Consider the following 17,786-nt stretch of genomic DNA (forward strand, 5'->3'; position numbering starts at 1 on the left):
GCATAAAGAAGTCTCCCAAAGTCCCTCTACATGTTCTGTCAAACTCAGATCAAAAAAGTTTTACTCATGTTTTCACTCAAATTTTTCATGGCCACTTCGCAGTTTTCCATAAATAGCACTTTGCCATTAGCACAAGTAGTTTTTGTTTGCATTTCTTTCTGATTCTTTCTGGTCACATAATGGTGTGTAGCACACAAGACAGCAAAATCAAGTAGATCAAATCATTACTGGTGTGGAGCAATTTGGCCACTTGACATCTATAGGAGGCTTTATTTTGAGAACAGGATTGTGCTCAAAGAAATTGGCCGGTCGCAGCTCAAAACCGCTACTTATTGTTGGCATGAGTGGAAAGTCTTCTTGATAAGGGACATGATGAAAGCCTAAGGTGTACCATACCACAATGTCCTTATTCTCTATTTCCCTGTTCCTGCATTTACAATCAATAAGAAGACCACGAGCATATTTAACATCTCAATTTTCTAAGTAATTGAAAGTATCCCAAAATAGTACTAGATCATCATGTGGTTCGGGGGATGAGACTTTGAGCCCGTTTGTTTTACAGGATATGCACATCAAATTGAATATATATCTTAAGGGACCAAATATCTGGTGTTTGGTTAAAATGTCTTTGGAAGCAACAGAATACACTATTAACATCTGTTTCGTGTTGTATACCTTATCTTCATGTTTGCTTTACTGGTTTAGGGAAATAAACTGAATAAAAAGTTCGAAACATTCATTGTTTGTGGTCATTTGTGCGAAAACAGTTTCCGGAAAAATAAAAGCACCTTTTTTGTGCATTTTGGAAATGTGGGTTTTCATGGAATTTCTCAGAAACAGTTTTCAGCAACAATTCCCGTTGGGAAATTATCAGATCCCACCCGCAACGAAAGCGTACCGATGAAAATAATCACACAAAAACAAACACAAGATTACGTGGTTCCCCAATTCGTTTCAGAAAAGTACAGCTGACGTCTCATTCTTTTCAACAATCCATGCAATAGTATTGTTTCTCCCCAAGTGGTACTCCAAAATGAGATTGGTAATTCTCTATGATATAACTTCAGTAAGAAGGTTCATAAATGCCTTATTTAGTGTACCACACGGAAGCACATTTACCTAATCCATAAACATAATTGTAGCAATGCAATAATAGTATTGCTCCTCCCCAAGTGATACTCCAAAATGAGATTGGTAATTCTCTATGGTATAACTTCACTAAGAAGGTTCATAAATGTCTTGTTTAGGGTACCATAGGGAAGCATGTTACCTAATCCATAATTGTAGCAGTGCAATAACCAATACTAGTATTGTTCATCCCCAAGTGACACTACTAAATCAGATTGATTACATTGTTCTATGATAACTTTACCATAAATGGACCATAAATGCCTTGTTATTGTTGGGAAGCACATTTACATAAATATGACCGTAAGTAGAGGCATCAAATATCTAAAAATAAACACCAAAAACAGAAAATGAAAACAATACCATGCAATCAGGTTAAAGTTTTTTTTTTTTTTCTTTCACGTTCATGAGATAAACATACCTGAGGCTCCAAGCTTCTAAATTGTCATCTCCTCTGCTCTGATCAGCATATAGACCTCCAGCCCATTTCTCAGACTTGTTATACGGTGTAACCCACACATGGTGCTTTGCAAAGGAGCCTCGAATTTCAGCGTAGTCATCGTCTGTTAAAATGGAGCCCACCACGGACCCAGGTATCAGACGATAGCCAACGGGGTTACCCACCGTGGTCTTCTTGTTGGGATTCACCACTAACAACTCGGTTGGCTTCGAGCCAAGCTGAATCCTTGCATCCGCTTCTGTTTGAGCCGTGTCACTCGCAACAGTCCAATAACTCTTCCTTGGAGATCTGTTGTTACTCACCCTTGTGGTTTGCAGTGTGGACTTGATAAAGGAGTTGGCATCACCGTCCACGTCGAGATCAAGGTGGTAGCTGAGGAAGTGATCATGGTATGCACCAAGGGTGTTCTCCGCTAACAACGTACCGTAGACTTCCTCATGTATCTGGTCTGTGTGGGTGTATACTGATCCCCTCACTTCTAGCAACCCAGTTAGCCCAACCTGAGAAGAGAAATATTGGACTAATGAGAGCCAAACTAGTCATTTCCAACCATTTCTGAATCTACTACAAACGGGAGAGTTAATGGTTTCTCCTCTGCACAAATGAAAAGACTACCATGCCCTTTTCCTCACCAAACAAGATGGGCCGTGTGAGACCACATCAATAAACCTTTAATACAACCCAAAAGTGATTCTCTATCAAAGCACCTGCGGTGGGCTTACTTAAGTATTATTACATTAGCATAATATTGCTGGGGTCTACCGCATTTAGTTAGCATAGAATTAGTCAAGCATTGTGGGACTCGCAACATTAGACTTTAAGATACAATATAAAATTTGGTATAACACTATAGTACCCACAAAGTTTATAGTCACTTTAAAGAAATCAATTACAGAAGCGACCGACATTGATAATAAAGGAGATTGAAAATACTAAAATATGAGTCATGTCTTTGTGAGACCAAACGTTAAATTATATATGCAACATGAAAATTTATACACGTATTGGAGGTGACCAAGATTAGTAGTGGAGAAAATTAGTAGAGGTGACCAACTAAATACGCGTATTTACATCGAATATAAAATTTCCAATATATATGCGACTGGCACTGAACACGTGCAACACACGTGCTTGATGCAGTGACAATAGAATATTGAGTCTTTGGTTTGGTGTTGAATAAGCGTGAACTGAGGTTGCATACCATGACTTTGATGGTGCCAGTTTGCTTGAATTCCCAATCAAGTATGTAGTCATAGTTACCAGCCGTTGATACCATCCTAACCACGAGGCTCACTTCGGGTCTAACCTCTCTTACCTGCAAAATGTTTAACCTAGTAAAACCGTACAGAATGACGTTTTGGCAGCATTGTTCTGAAACCTCGGTACACTTTAATTCCAAAAAGGTGGTTTTAGCAATTCAAAAGTGTTGTGCGCTGAGCGGAAGACACAACGATTCTATCAAACAATATCAATCTAGAAACAAGAACAATAAGATGAAGAACGCAAGGAAAGCAAGAAACCAAGCACACAAGAACACGAGATTACTCGCTTATTGCTTCATTTTACAGACAAGAGTTACTTTTCATTGCTTCATTTTCCCAAGGAAAAAAGGACATTGACTTTCCTTATTTGATTCTGAAGAAAGATGAAAGAAAGTAAAATGGTAGTCATGTAAGGTAACACAGGACTAGGGAAGAAAAGATGAAAGAAACAGAAGGGAAGATGATAAGGATAGTAAATTCTTGCTTATTTTCCATTTGAATTTTCTCCTCTCTCCCAACGAAGGACCAAACAGCTGAAGTAACACACCTAACATAATGAAGGGAACCAATTGGAAATCTACTTACCACTTTCCCTGGAATCATAGCTTCGGTATGCCTCCATATGACATCTCCGGCATGTCGTTCAAAAATACAAAATACATTCGGTATCATTCCCGGGGTACCATCTTGCCCCGTGAAGTACCCATCCATGAAAACTGCATTTGCTGGACAATCCCTCAATGGTTCAAGTGGCGATGCACATAGGCCGAACCCATATTCGCCTGCATCAAAAAAGGTCCTATAGTACCACTCTTCAGTTAGATCCATATATGGCACAAAGAGCTCTGATACAAATCCTCTGTACAATACTTGACGATACTCATCCTTGTCAAGGTCATAGATTGATGCTAAGGATATTACTGCACCTACTCTCATGTCAAAACCTAGATGAAACATCCAATTAGCCCACCTGATTATGCGGTGAATAAACCAAAAAACTTATTAGCTTCATCGCATAGACAATATCTGAACTATAAAATGTTCAGAGGACTGCCCAAATCTCCTGATTTCCTTCTGGACTAAATTGTTTATGATGCTAGGACTAAAGCTTCTATGTCTTAACCTGTTGAGAATTGATGATCACTAGGCTAAAAAAGATTGTCTCGTACGCAAAACAAGAACTTGAAAAGAATGCATATTTACAAAATTCAAGGTTTTTTTTTGGTTTACAAATTAAAAGAACTCGTTGATATCTAGTAACTTGCAGGAAAAAAATTAATCTTTTTTTTTTGGACAAAAATACATTCTTTTAAGTTTTCAATTTGTGTAATGGATAACTTTTTAGGAAACTTGATCTTCATGCCATTCAATAAGGAAGGCAAAAGGGCATGGCCTCAAGAACAAAAGTAATATTCTCTAACTAACATAGCTTAATCCAATCAACACGGCATCATCAGGAAGGGCCTAATACAAGGGTGGGCTCCTCAGATCTTCACATACAGTCAAAACTTTGTACTGGGGTAAAACAATCATTCTTCTTTCCATTAATTGTAGTTTTGTTTGGTTTGTTGATCTTCATATTTATTTTTAAATGCATTCCATGTTTAGATCAAAAGATTGATAGATACCTTACCTTATTGTGTTTCCATCAATGCCGAAACTTGGACCTTCTGGTTGCACCACTGTTATACCCTTTGCATAAGGAACAAATGGTGGCTTCTGCTCTGATTCTCTATAATCCGTTCCCTCGGCCTTTGGCACTGGAATCACCAGCCTGTCATGATACCTCACGATCTCCATCGTATCAAGATCAACGGTTACTGTAATTCCCTCGATAGGTCTCATGTACAAATTCACAGTCCCGTCCAAATAATAACACATAACTCTTACAACCCTATTGGTCCTCTCCTCCTCTCCATACCACCCAATAGTGAAACTCCCACATACCACTTCTTCCACCTTCAGCCCCCTCTTGTCAATTGAGGCTATAAACGGTGCATATGTCGTTGCCAACTTGTTTGCAGCTATCTGTTCTTCAAAGTTGAGCAACGGGTAGCCATTTCCACCATAGACTTGATCAAGTATAATTGAATTCGTCGATAAATCCAGAACTATTTCATGAGTTTCTTGATTGGCACGGGCGATGACAAAGGCTCTACGAGATAGGTTTTCTCTGGTTTTGTCTGATAGCCATGATAGGATGGTTGGTTTGTCTGGTTCATCTAAGCCAACATAGTGAAAGGTCAAGTTATGTCCAGGGCTGAGGTTGGACCCTTTGACTATGGTCTTGATTTGATAGAGCTCTGATGGAGTGAGAGGGTCTAGTGGGTGGTACTGGTGAGTTGAATTAAGTAGCAGAGTGAAGATGAAGGTGATAATCATAAATCTTGAAGCTTTGGCCATGGCTGTTGGATATGCTACAGCTGTGAGTGAGAGTAGAGAACCAGAGGATTTGTCTACTTTAACCAATAGTTGACGTACTTAAAACCTTGGACCACGAATATTTTTAGACGGCCAAAACCTTCTATATCTCTCCATCTCCTCCGCCAGCGGATCTATGATTTCCACTAGTCCATAAGCTTTAAAATAAGCATAACTTCAGACCAGTTTCATTGAAAATTCAACCCCCAAAGGTCCCAAACCACGTACTCCCAAGGGACTCAGATTAATTAAAAGAGGTTAAAGAAAAGAGACGGATAAAAGAACTCACCGAGTAGATTTTCTCGTCCAAATGGCGAAATCGGTATCCTGTAACAACTCACCCTCCGATCCGTCGAAGACCCAAAAAAGGGTATTTTGTGCATATAGAATCGGGAGAAATGAAAAACCCAAAAACACAATCGTTGTGGGAAGCGGGAATTATGAACCAAAAACTCTGGAAAACACAAATCCCTTTTGCTCCCGTACTGTGCCGTCAGCAATCTATTACTCCATTATACTGTCTTCTCACTTGAGAGAGAGAGAGTGATTAATTGGAGTAGAATCCGAATACAACCACTCCTTTTGGACATTTGCGTCTAATCCAACAGGTTTTTTTTGTTTTGTTTTCCATTATTGTCAACTTCTAATCCAGCAGTTGGAAGAGGAGAAATTTTTGCGTACCGGATGGATACCACGCGCACGTGCCCATGTGGTACCGAACTATCCATTCGGGCCGTTTAAAAGTGTGTTGGATGGTCCAGATTAAAATTCTATCTCTTCTCTCACCCACAACTCTCTCTCCAAATTCAAGTCGTCCAAAACCAAAATGGATGGTCCAGATGCGTCTAGCGGCACCCCGTGGTACCCACCCGACATTAAAAATCTGTTGTCGGTAAGAACGGTTCTACTGTTTATTGATACATTAAAAAAAAAGTGATTTTAGTTCTATTATACGATGAAATCATCAAAAGAATTAAAGTGAATCAATTCAATATGTGCATAAGGTAAATTGATAATTCGTATGAGCTAATACCGTATCCAGCTGCATACAAATGTGTGTTCGTAACATCTCTCAATGAATTAAAAAAAAAAAAAAACTATCGTGCTAATAAAAAACGGTCTTGCTATTGTCAGCCCAGTGTGCTGACAATAAACACATTAGAAGACAAAGAAAACATGTATTTCTATGTACTTTATACACCCTTTAATACACATTCACACACTTACTATTATCAGCCAATTGGGCTGATTTTAGAATTTTTTATAATAAAAAAAAAACAGTTGAAGTTTGTAATTCAATATTACATGGGTAGTAGACAATCGATGGCGTAATAGTTGTACCACGTAGTATCATTAGGTAAGGCCCCGTTTCCGAAAGGGAAAATAAGTACTTATTTTTTAAAAAAAATCAATTTCAAATTTAAAAATTATGTGTTTGCGCAAATAATTTTCCTATCAATATGGATCTTATTTGATATATCTCATTGAGATCTTTTATACAATACAAAAAAACAATTAAAAATTAATTAATTAATTATATTATTTTTTAAGTTTAAAAATGTAAAATAAATATTTATTTTTTAAGAAGGTATTCTAGAACGGACCTAAGTGTTGTGAGGTTACAGGTTTGAACTTAAAAGGAGGGGCTTGATACCATTTGAAGGTAGTTGGAATGGGTTAGGATAAAAGTAGATTTTACCAAAAAAACAAAAGAAGAAAAATATATGGTTGGTCCATCATTTGTTCCAATACAATTCCATCTACAGTTGTGTCCTCCGGTAACCATGGTGAAAATTCTAAAAAATAGTTTTATTCATGGATCTAATTAAAAACACTTCTGTCAGAAAAATAGGAGTAGTTAAACAAAATGAGTCCGCCCATAGTAGATCAGGAATGCCACAAAATGAGTCCACCCATAGTATTTGAAGTTGCTGATCAAAAAAATAGTACTCCGTATTTGAAGTTTTTTGCTGATTGCTTTGGTTCAAGCCTCCACAACCGTGACTCCGTTCACGTTAATGATTAAATTATGTATCATCATTTTTTTTGGTTTCGTTCTTATTCATTTTTTTTTTTTGCGATTATTAATTTTACGTCAAACTTTTGTATTATATAGGTGAGTAAGGATGAGAAGAATAAAAAAAGTAAAAAATTATGACTTTTATACAAATATTTTGAAAAATATCTAAGAAAATGTCCAAAAACTGACTTTTGAGTTTTTATTTAGATATTTTCCTAAATACTTGTATAAAAATCATAATTTTGTACTTTTTCGATTCATCTCATCCTTACTCACTCATGTCACAAAAAAGTTTTCCGTAAAATTAGCAAATGCAAAAAAAAAATGAATAAAGATAAAATAAAAAATTACTCTGCATAAATTAATCACTAGCGTAAACAATATATTTAGGTGAGAGCAATAGTAGGGACATATCAAAGATTTATATCTAGTTTACATCTCTTATTACAAGTGATGGTTGAACCACAACACTATTTTAAAGGATTTCACAAGAGAAAGACTTATTCACCGTGGGAGAAATCTTTGGGTGCTGGAAGGGTATCATGTGGTGCCCGCTCGGTGTATCTGAGCCGTCCATTTTGATTTTGGATGGTTCGGATTTTGAGAGAAAAAAAAGAGAGAGAAAGAGAAGAGAGAGTGGTTGGGTGAGAGAAGAGAGAGTGGTTGGGTGAGAGGAGAGAAAAAGTTTCAATGTGAGTTGTCAAACACACTTTTGAAGGCCCGGATGGGCTGCTTAGGCACCACGTGAGCACGACCATGTGGTATCCACCCTGTACCAAAAAATCTCTCTCACGGCAGAGGTGTTTTATAGTGAAGGTGAATCTAGACCTTCTAAAATTCAAAAAGTGTTTTGGATGGTCTGAATTTTAAACAAACTTTTTCAGGGAGAGCTAGGAAACTCGTTTACGGAACCCTCCGTAAATTAGCAACCGTGCTACTTGCACATATGTTTTTGCATATATCTTGCACATACATTTTCGTGGGACCCAAAAAATTATCTGAACTGCTTATTTTTTTTTTAAAGATATTTTTTGGAAGGTTCCTTAAAAAATCAGCTTCACCAGATATCAGTAAGGGCTTTCTTAGAATTTGTAAGGCAAAATAGAATAATTCGACCTATGATTTCTGAGAAAGCCTTTACTGATATCCGTTGGAGTTGATTTTTTACAGGAATCCTTCAAAAAATATTTAAAAAAAGATGAACGATTTGGATCATTTTTTGTAAAACCCCGATATAGACCCTATAAAAATGTTTGTTCAAGATATGGGAAAAACATACGTGTGAGAGTCGTTACTATCAAGTGGATGAACGACCCGAAAGCACAGACAAACGAGAAACTTTTTAGTATACCTGGGATACCAACATCCTTGGTATCCCTTCCGGTTCGTTTTCATTTTTTCGGCCATTTTCCGATCACACTTGGATGATTGATTCCGTTCATTTTGTAGAGTTCAACGAGAACTATAATTATATCAAAACTCATGTTCATCGGACTTTAATAAATACATGATCGGTACATGTGAAAATTGCAAAAAAAACAAAATTGGGTTTCAATTCAGTGTGGTTTTGGATCCAGTTTTGGTTTTTTTCAATTTTCATGTGTACCGATCATGTTTCTACAAAAATTCAATGAACACGAATTTTGGTATGATTATAGTTCTCGTTGAACTCTACAAAATGAATGAAATCGATCATCCAAGTGTGATCGGAAAATAGCCGAAAAAATAAAAACGGACCGGAAGGGATACCAAGGGTGTTGGTATCCCAGATATACTAAAAAGTTTCTCCAAAACAGGCACCCCTTGGAAACTCTAGGAGGCTCTAGCACCCTTTTCCCTCTCTCTCTCTCTCTCTAGGAAACTCTAGAAAGTCCCATGCCCAGCACCTTCTATTGGTTCCCTCGCATTTTTAGCATCGTTTGCATTATTGGGTAGTCTCTCTTTCGGTGCTTACTGCTTCTTGTCTGCTCCCAATCTCTCGATCAGTCTCTCTATCTTTTACTCTCTCTCTACATTTTCTATCAGCTGTAAGCTCTGTGTGTGTGTGTGTGTGTGTGTGTGTTTGTTGTGCTTGTAGTTGAAAGACCTTCTGATGGTTGATGGTAGAAGTTTTGGTACCCATTAATCTTTCTTGAGTTTAATTTGCTACTCATTAATTTAATTTGCTTTTACTGTGTGGGAATAATTTCACTAACCTAAATTACTTGTGGACTTTGCCTCTTCTATTTGTGTTGGTATGGTTTAAGACTTTAAGTTATTTATCGAATAAACTGATGACTATTTTTTTTCCTCTGTTAATCTTTATCAAGATTTTATTACTCTGTTAGATTGTTCTAGTTTAATTTGGCAAGTAGAGCTGCATTGGCATGGTAGATGATGACTGTCAACTAGAAGAGGGTGACTAAACACTATGATGGTTTCAGCCTTTCAGGGCTCTTGGGGGCTAATTTGTATTGATCGCAAGAGATTAGCGCAAACATAAAGTGACCTTTTTTTGCCTATTTATCCATAATTTGCTAGGGAACTTAGATATAAGAAGTTAAGGAGAGTTGTGTCGTTTGCGATTGTATGTAATTAGGTGGGTGACATGTATGGCCAACAGGTGTTTGTTGGAAGACCTCTAAGGTTAGCAGTTGGGGGAGCGCTTGTATATGTAGTAGCTCTATTTTGTTGTGTGAGGATCAGAGGGAACAACTTGCTATGGTTTTGCTCTAGAGTTTATCGGTTCTTTCTGTTGGGATTGCATAATCCCATGAATGAAAGCACACATGCGGAGTACAGACAAATCAAAGAGAATTTACGTGGTTATTGTTCAAAAGTATATTTACGTGGTCAGGCACAGACCGACGTACCTCTTCGAGCAAGGGTGGAAAATTTCCCTTGCAAATTCACTTACTTTTCTACTAGCTAACCTTCTCCGTTTTCCACATCTAAAATTACCACTAGTTACACATTTATTGCCAAACTTAGAAAATCTAGTCTCTATTGCAATTAAGGAAAATCCTACACACCCTACACACAATGATTCCTAGTAGATTCGGGACTCCTCGCTTGAACCCAAGTACATGCAAAAAAACCGGTACTAGTTAAATGGGACCTCACTAATACAAGACAGTCCCTACAGTTTCCCCTCAAAGTTTTGAGTGCCCCTGTTTCCCAAGTCTTGTTTTATGATGCATACAAATTACTTAGAGAATCTCGAACCAGAATGAGGGGCACTTGGGAGTAGCAAGGATCCATGTATTGCTTTTTTGAAGAGGCTTCATAAAGGCTTCAACAGACAAACCTTTTTAGGTTCGTTTATCCTTCTAACATATTTCAATGAGCAAGAAAAAATATGACCGAAAGGGTTGCAATTTTTTTAGAAGGGCTTGCACCCCATCCTTGCAAGGCATATGATGTACTCCTTAGAATGTATTGGCCAATATTGGAACATCTTACATGTAAGAGGTTTCCTACCCAACATATTGGGTGCACGTACCATTCTGTCTACATACTTCTACCTGTGGAAAGCATGGATACCCTAGTCATATTTTCTGGAGTTGTGTTGCGAGGAAGACATTTGTTGTTGTTCTAGTTCCTAGTAGACGATTCTTCTTTGGTTTTGGCATATTCAGTTGTTCCTGATATTCGGTGCCTGTTCTTCATCTGTATGAACACATTGGTCTATAACCTGTATTGTACGAAGATTTCTCGTAGCTTACAGAAGGCCTGGTTGTCGCCGTAAGCACTACTTTGGAAGTTTTACATTGGAGTTATTCAGTGTTTTGTCCATATGAGTAACTACCGATTAAGTTCTCCACAACAAAAAGGTTTCTGAGTTTCTGATTTTGGATGCGTAACTTTTATATGATTATGAATATTTTCCCCCCCATGCTTATCGCTGAATGCATTCTTGTCTCGGGCATTTTTTGGGTAACAGCTCCTCTAAATGCAGGAATGGAGGAACAAGCATACACCGTGGCATCTGACAGTGAAACACCTGGGGGAGAAAAATCCTCATCAACTTTTCCCGAAACTGCAATAGGAATCGACATTGGCACTTCTCACTGCAGTATGGCAGTGTGGAATGGCTCCCAAGTGGAACTTCTCAGGAACAACAGAAACCAGAAGCTGATGCGCTCCTATGTGACCTTCAAAGATGACATTCCTTCTGGTGGGGTCACCAATCAGCTGTCTCAAGAGTACGAAATCTTATCTGGTGCCGCAATCTTCAACATTGTACGTTTAATCGGTAGAGTGGACACGGATCCCGTTGTCCACGCGAGCAAAACCCTCCCTTTTTTGGTGCAAACTTTAGATATCGGTGTTCGACCCTTTATTGCAGCTTTAGTGAATAACATGTGGAGATCGACTACTCCAGAAGAAGTTCTAGCTATATATTTGGTGGAATTGAGAACCATGGCTGAAATTCAATTGAAGCGCGTTGTGAGGAATGTTGTTTTAACCATTCCAGTTGCATTCAGCCGGTTTCAACTCACCAGAGTTGAGCGGGCTTGTGCCATGGCGGGCCTCCATGTCTTGAGATTGATGCCTGAACCAACAGCTGTAGCTTTGCTATATGCGCAGCAGCAGCAACAAAATGTGCCCGACAATATGGGAAGCGGAAGTGAGAAGATTGCGCTTATTTTCAACATGGGTGCTGGGTACTGTGATGTAGCTATAACTGCTACAGCAGGTGGAGTTTCACAGATAAAAGCACTATCGGGAAGCACTATCGGAGGAGAAGACATGCTTCAGAATCTGATGCACCATCTTTTACCGAATATGGACAATCTCTTTTCGAGTCATGGTGTAAATGAGATCAAGTCAATGGGGTTGCTTAGAGTCTCTATACAGGATGCAATTCACAAGCTGTCATCTGAAACAAGTGTTCAAGTTGATGTGGATTTGAGAAACGGGTCAAAAATAAGTAGGGTTGTGCAACGTGAGGAATTTGAGGAAGTGAACAAGAATGTGTTTGAGAAATGTGAGATTCTCATACAACAATGCTTGAAAGATGCGAAGGTTGAAGCAGAAGATGTGGATGATGCGATACTTGTGGGAGGGTGTTCCAATATACCGCGGATAAGGAATCTTGTTATGGGTACATGTAAAAAAGAGAGAATCTATACGGAGATGAACCCGTGGGAGGCTGCAGTTGTGGGGGCCGCATTGGAAGGAGCTATTGCTTCCGGTGTCAGTGATCCTTTCGGGACCTTGGACCTTCTAACAATTCAAGTCACTCCTCTGAGTGTTGGGATTCGAGCCGATGGAAACACTTTTGTACCCATTATTAATCGGAACACCACGATGCCATCGAGGAAAGATTTGACTTTCACTACTGTGCATGATAACCAAACTGAAGCACTTATTGTTGTTTATGAAGGGGAAGAGCAGTTGGTGGAGAAGAACCATCTTTTGGGCTATTTTAAGATTACTGGGATTCCCCCGGCTCCAAAAGGGGTTCCGGAAATCAACGTGGGTATGGATATCGACACTTCGAACGTGCTGAGGGTTTTCGCAGGGGTGTTGGTGCCTGGAACTCAGAATCCGGTGACTCCTTTTATGGAAGTTAGGATGCCGACTGTTGATGATGGGCATGGATGGTGTGCTGAAGCTCTACTCAGAAAGTATGGGTCTAGTTTGGACTTGATTATGGTGCAGAAGAAGATGCAGCAGTGAGACGGATACTGTAACTATCATCATGTGTGTTCTATTCCCGGTTGGCAGAAATAATTATAAACAAAACAGTTTTAATTATCTTATGATGTTAGCAATGTACTCTGTTGTAATTTCGAATAAGAGTGTGATGATTTCAGGATTATGTATGCCGTGTCATATTGCAAGGGTACCCTTTTTTTTTTTCCTTGTCATGGATTTCCTGAAAAGGGAACTATGAATCTGTGACTCTACTTGTGCATGGTAGTTCCGAAGTTTGTTACTAGAGTAGTTGCATCTAAGAATACCCGAATACATTCTTAGATTTGGCTGGTCGTTGCGTCTGTAACTTACATGGAAGAATCGGTTGGGGATTTTTGAGAGGCGGTAGGGATGTCAATAGTGCGACGTCTGTCTGCTTATCTACAATGTGTGAACTTAGCCAACAGGCCGAAATCTATATGACAGCACACAATTTCCCAGATTTTGTGATGCGCGACCTCTGGTTTGTGATGATGTTGATAAAATTCTATCATTTAGCTGGGCTTTAGGTTGGTTTAGCTTGTTATTTTCCCAAATCAAGCCAGTAGATACCAAGTGAAGATTACTATTGTTAGGAACTGCTTGGATCCCAGTTTTTATATTGGAGATCAAACGGTCACTTATCAACATGGGCTGACCGTTTGAGAATGAATGAGAATGTTCTGCCATATGTTCATGCTAACTACATTTTGAACTAACTAGAATAGGAATGTGATTTCTGATGACAAATTCAACCAATAATCATATTCGCAAACTAAGTTGGAATTTGATCCATTCTATCTTCACGGACTGACGGATCCAGATTCCTGACATGCTTGACTCGAGAAAATTTTGATATTTATTGATTCCTGGATAAGATTGTTGAGCTAATCCAAACATCGGAATAGAATTACTCCGCGTATTGAATTACCAGGTGGGAATCAGATTCTTCCGTGTATTGAATTGCCAGGTGGGAATCAGATTCTTCCACCTACAGAAGACGTATTAGCAAAGATTATTTTGAGAAAAGGCTCATAATTTGTTCAACACCTGGACAATCACATCTGGGACTGATGAAAGTATGGGGAACAAATTGAAGATGGTATTTCAATAGTATCTGTTTCTTCACAAACTGAGATGCCAATGAATGGGAACAAAATGGAGCAAAAAATCACAGATGGGTATAATCTTGAGAATACTCTATCAACAAATCCATAGCAACAATAAGCTTGCACTTTCTGTTCAGATCTTTAGTTATGTCTCCACAAAGGCTGATTCTGTTCTTCTAAAAATTTATACACGAAAAAGTGCCACAACTCACAAAAAAATCAAGTAAGAAACAAAGAACGCACGACAAAAAAATTTACATAGTTTCCCTGTAATTGTGTATATCCATGGTTCATACTAATTTTCTCCAAGTATGTATTGAATGAAGAGAGTACAAACTTATTATCGGTGGATGCGTATAGGGGAAATGTATAATTTTACATCACCAATTACAATAATAGTACTTTCTACATGGTTCCCCCGTTTAGCAAAATTTATATCCTGACTGGGCAGGTCGAATCTCGTTATAGTCAACTGACAAACTAAACCGATTTAGACTTTACAACCGCAACATAATTTTCAGAAACTTGACTAAACTAAACCCTGGACAGCTGCATATGATGCAAATGTTTCACTAGACACTAGCCTCTTCAAAGACGAATCAAAATATATAAGTTTCCAGAAAACTAACTCAAGAAATGATGATTTGCTATGGTAAAATATAAACAGAAGGCTAATTCTACAGCTCACAGTAATGGGCAGTCAACAAGAGAGCTTCAGTGTTGATCCTCATCGATCCAGGAAAGGAGCAAAAACTGCAATATCCACTTAGATACTATGGCTAAAATAACTCATTATATATCTCTCATTGAATCATCTCAATAAAAGCATCTGTATCAATCGTACGAAGAAGAAGCACACACATCTATTCATTCTTCCACGCATACAAAATCAATGAGAAACCAAGAACTTGCGATCTAGACTCCCTAAAACTCTGAGAACAAGGCCAAGGATCCGAAAACGTTTGGCTGTCCCACAACTTCTCAGCCGACAAACAAGTTTGGAACATGAAAATCGCACTCCCAAAATCCGTACCAAACAACCAATTATGGACATCCCAGAAAACTTCTACCGGTAAACCATCAATCCAAATGATCTGATTCCCGCGAAACTTCCACTTGAGGCGCTTCACCTTCATCTCCGTCTTACTATCTATTCGAATCACGAGGCACGGATCATCGTCATTTATGGTATCACATTCAATTGTGAGGCCATGAACAGGCCCATTATGACAGAATTGAGCCTTGGTACCAAAAACCCTACTCCCAAAAATATTTTCCCTCTTGGAAATGAAAATTGCAGCTGAGGGAGCAGGGGTTGAGTTAGTCTTTTTCCTTGCTTCTTTCATCAGATCCCCAATCAACAGAACCATTTTCCCATTACAAACCAATGCCAAGTAATACCCCTCTAAAGGCTCTGGTCCAGATCCAAATTTTGCTGAAGAAAGGTCCCAAAACAAGTCAACTTCACCAGAATTTAGTTCCAAGCACTTAGACCCTTTTCTCTTTGAGAACAAAGAGGGCTTAACATCAACTTTGCAGAGGCATTGGTTCAACAAATCATCAATTTCAACGCTTAGGCATTGACCCATGAAGTTCTTGCTCCATGTAATGGAGATTAAGCAAGATTGACCAAGTAACTTGCACTTGTATACGCATGTAACTACATTTTGAGAGGATTTAGTACTCACACTTGAACATGAAGCGTCTGCTACTTGAACTCCAGTTTCACCAAAACAAGAAGGAAAGTCCCTCATTTTCCCACAAGGAAAAATGAAGCAAACCCTAGTTCGATCTTTTGGGTGTCCTTTTGTAGACAGTGGTGTAATGAGAGACAAAAAGGGTAGTGAGATATGGGCAAGAGAAAGTAAAGTAAGAGCTCTTCATACCAGGGGAAAGGATCCAAGGAGAGAGGGAATCAAATACCCATTTGCCAAAGTACTTGCTTTTGAAACCTGGCTAGTTGCTGCTGCTGCTGTTCAAAGTTTGAGTCTTGTTTTGTCTTTCAGATTGAGATGGGTCTTGTTTTGCTTGTTTTAGGAATCGGAATCATTTTTTAAAGGAAAGGGAGAAAGTGAAGATGCTAATTACAGGCAAATTTTGCGGAAAAATGACGTGTGTGAGGGGCAAAAATTGCAAGTAAATAAAGATAGAGAAAGAGAGACAAAAGATTTGTCCTTTCTCAGAAGTTTTTGCCCTTTCCTTTATTATCGTTTCTTGCGAATGCTAAATTTGTTGTCTATAGGTGGGGGCAAATTACCGAAACCACCCCCACGGTTTTTACAATTTATAGATTGCCCCTCACATTTGAAACAACACAAATTACCCCCTTTTGGATAACGAATTACCCCCTGCCATGACATTCCACAGAATTTGTTAGAACATCTCCACCAGAGGTATCAAATGCCAAATCCTAATTAAAGATATAAAATGATAACTTACCCTTCAAATTTGTAGAAAAGTAGCAAATTATAGTTTTGAAGGAAATTTTTAGTTTTAGGTGTTCTAGCAGAGGTAACAAACACCAAACTAATTTAACCCGACCTTCAAATCCACCTTCTTTATCTACAAATTTGTTACCTCCCACCAAATATAGTTTTGAAGGAAATTTTTGTTAACTCTGCTGGAGATGCTCTTACATCACTAAATCCTAATTATGATGGGCCTCATTGTCCTTTTGTAGGTTGTGAAATGTCGTAAATGTGTGAAATTAGCCCTTTACATGCTACAAAATGATACTTTGTTCCATTGTAATTAGGATTTTGTGATGTTAGACAATTTTATCAAATTTTCTAGCAACTATTTGACAAGGGCGTAAATTTGTTAGGTAATAGGAGGTACTTTGTAATTTTCTAAATGTGAGGGCAAGTTTTGTAATTTTAAAAACCTCAGGGTGGGTTTTGGTAATTTACCCTCTCTCTTTATTTAGAGAATTTGGAAGTTTTGAACTCTAGCAAAAAATAGAAAGAAATTAAGCTTTCAGTTTGGCAAAGTTTCTTCCTTTTTTTTTATACTTTGCATAGTTCGGGAAAGCTTCATTATTTCCAAAAATATTCTTCTATTTCTTTTATTTGCGTAATTAAGAACAGAAGTTAACCATCGCTTTTGTATTTAATAATAAGCAGTTCATTAAACTTGTTTTTTTTTTTAAATCAAATGCTTTTTTTGGCCATTTCTTTTTCCACTTTTTTGGTCTTTCTTTCACTTTCTTACTTTTCTTGGTCCGAACTAGAAAATGAAAAATGAAAAATTTCATCAAATTAGATAAATAGAACTTGCAAGGTATCCCAAGTGGACGCGTACTTGTTCCTAATTCCTAAAATCATATAATTTTCTGGCCTTTTCTCAAAAGAACGAAAAACACAAAAAAAAAAAACCCCTCGAAAACTACCATATGTTGAGTATTTTTATTCGTTTCTTATTTTCTTATTTTTGTATAGTGTGAACCACAACCACACATTCTTGTGAGTTCATGAAAAAAGTGTATGGACCTCACATAAATATGCGGTTTTGAAGTGATTCGAAGCACCACGTGGCGGTACTCCTGGACTACTGAATAATTACTCTTGGTGCTTTAGCCCTTATGTCGTTAGCTTTAGCCTGCCTTCAAGTCTCTCGAATGCGTCAGGTGCATGCAACATCATTTTTGTTCCCAGTCATGGAAATAAAAGTAAACAAAATTTGAAAAAAAAAAAATTGAAATTTATATTCAAGATTAAAGAGAGCAA

The 17,786-nt window shown here is 38.1% G+C and overlaps 3 protein-coding genes across 7 annotated transcripts in view; 1 reads left to right on the forward strand and 2 right to left on the reverse strand.

Annotated features, from left to right (window-relative positions):
* The window catches only part of LOC131310188 (heat shock 70 kDa protein 8), a 71,013-nt gene extending 57,916 nt beyond the window's left edge, over window positions 1-13,097 (forward strand). Inside the window, exons 1-2 of one of the 5 annotated variants that reach the window (XM_058337112.1) lie at window positions 9,160-9,318; window positions 11,214-13,097. In XM_058337112.1, coding sequence (XP_058193095.1) covers window positions 11,231-12,955 — 1,725 coding nt within the window. In that variant the 5' untranslated portion in view covers window positions 9,160-9,318; window positions 11,214-11,230 and the 3' untranslated portion in view covers window positions 12,956-13,097. Of the gene's footprint in view, window positions 1-9,159; window positions 9,406-11,213 lie in introns of those variants that run through there. The other 4 variants (XM_058337104.1, XM_058337086.1, XM_058337095.1 and 1 more) reach the window with 4 other exon arrangements.
* On the reverse strand, window positions 70-5,893 carry LOC131310176 (amine oxidase [copper-containing] alpha 3, peroxisomal-like). Its single transcript, XM_058337062.1, has 5 exons — window positions 4,484-5,893; window positions 3,436-3,820; window positions 2,790-2,903; window positions 1,550-2,088; window positions 70-427 (listed from the first exon to the last, which is right to left on the reverse strand). The coding sequence occupies exons 1-5, from the start codon at window positions 5,251-5,253 to the stop codon at window positions 217-219; spliced, it is 2,019 nt and encodes a 672-aa protein (XP_058193045.1). The 5' UTR covers window positions 5,254-5,893; the 3' UTR covers window positions 70-216.
* Window positions 13,098-14,686: 1,589 nt separating the features above from the next.
* On the reverse strand, window positions 14,687-16,246 carry LOC131310239 (uncharacterized). Its single transcript, XM_058337160.1, has one exon. The coding sequence runs from the start codon at window positions 15,813-15,815 to the stop codon at window positions 14,925-14,927; it is 891 nt and encodes a 296-aa protein (XP_058193143.1). The 5' UTR covers window positions 15,816-16,246; the 3' UTR covers window positions 14,687-14,924.
* Between the last annotated feature and the right edge of the window lie 1,540 nt (window positions 16,247-17,786).

Source organism: Rhododendron vialii, chromosome 2a (genome assembly GCF_030253575.1).
Source record: "Rhododendron vialii isolate Sample 1 chromosome 2a, ASM3025357v1".
In the NCBI taxonomy this organism is placed as follows: Eukaryota; Viridiplantae; Streptophyta; class Magnoliopsida; order Ericales; family Ericaceae; genus Rhododendron; species Rhododendron vialii.

Excerpts from the sequence above, each read along its gene's own strand:
- LOC131310239 (XM_058337160.1), bottom strand. The coding sequence starts at position 15,815 with ATGAGGGACTTTCCTTCTTGTTTTGGTGAAACTGGAGTTCAAGTAGCA.
- LOC131310176 (XM_058337062.1), bottom strand. The coding sequence starts at position 5,253 with ATGGCCAAAGCTTCAAGATTTATGATTATCACCTTCATCTTCACTCTG. Across the intron at positions 3,821-4,483 it reads ATTGATGGAAACACAATAAG|GTGGGCTAATTGGATGTTTC; the intron begins GTAAGGTATCTA and ends CCGCATAATCAG. Across the intron at positions 428-1,549 it reads TTAGAAGCTTGGAGCCTCAG|GAACAGGGAAATAGAGAATA; the intron begins GTATGTTTATCT and ends TTGTAAATGCAG.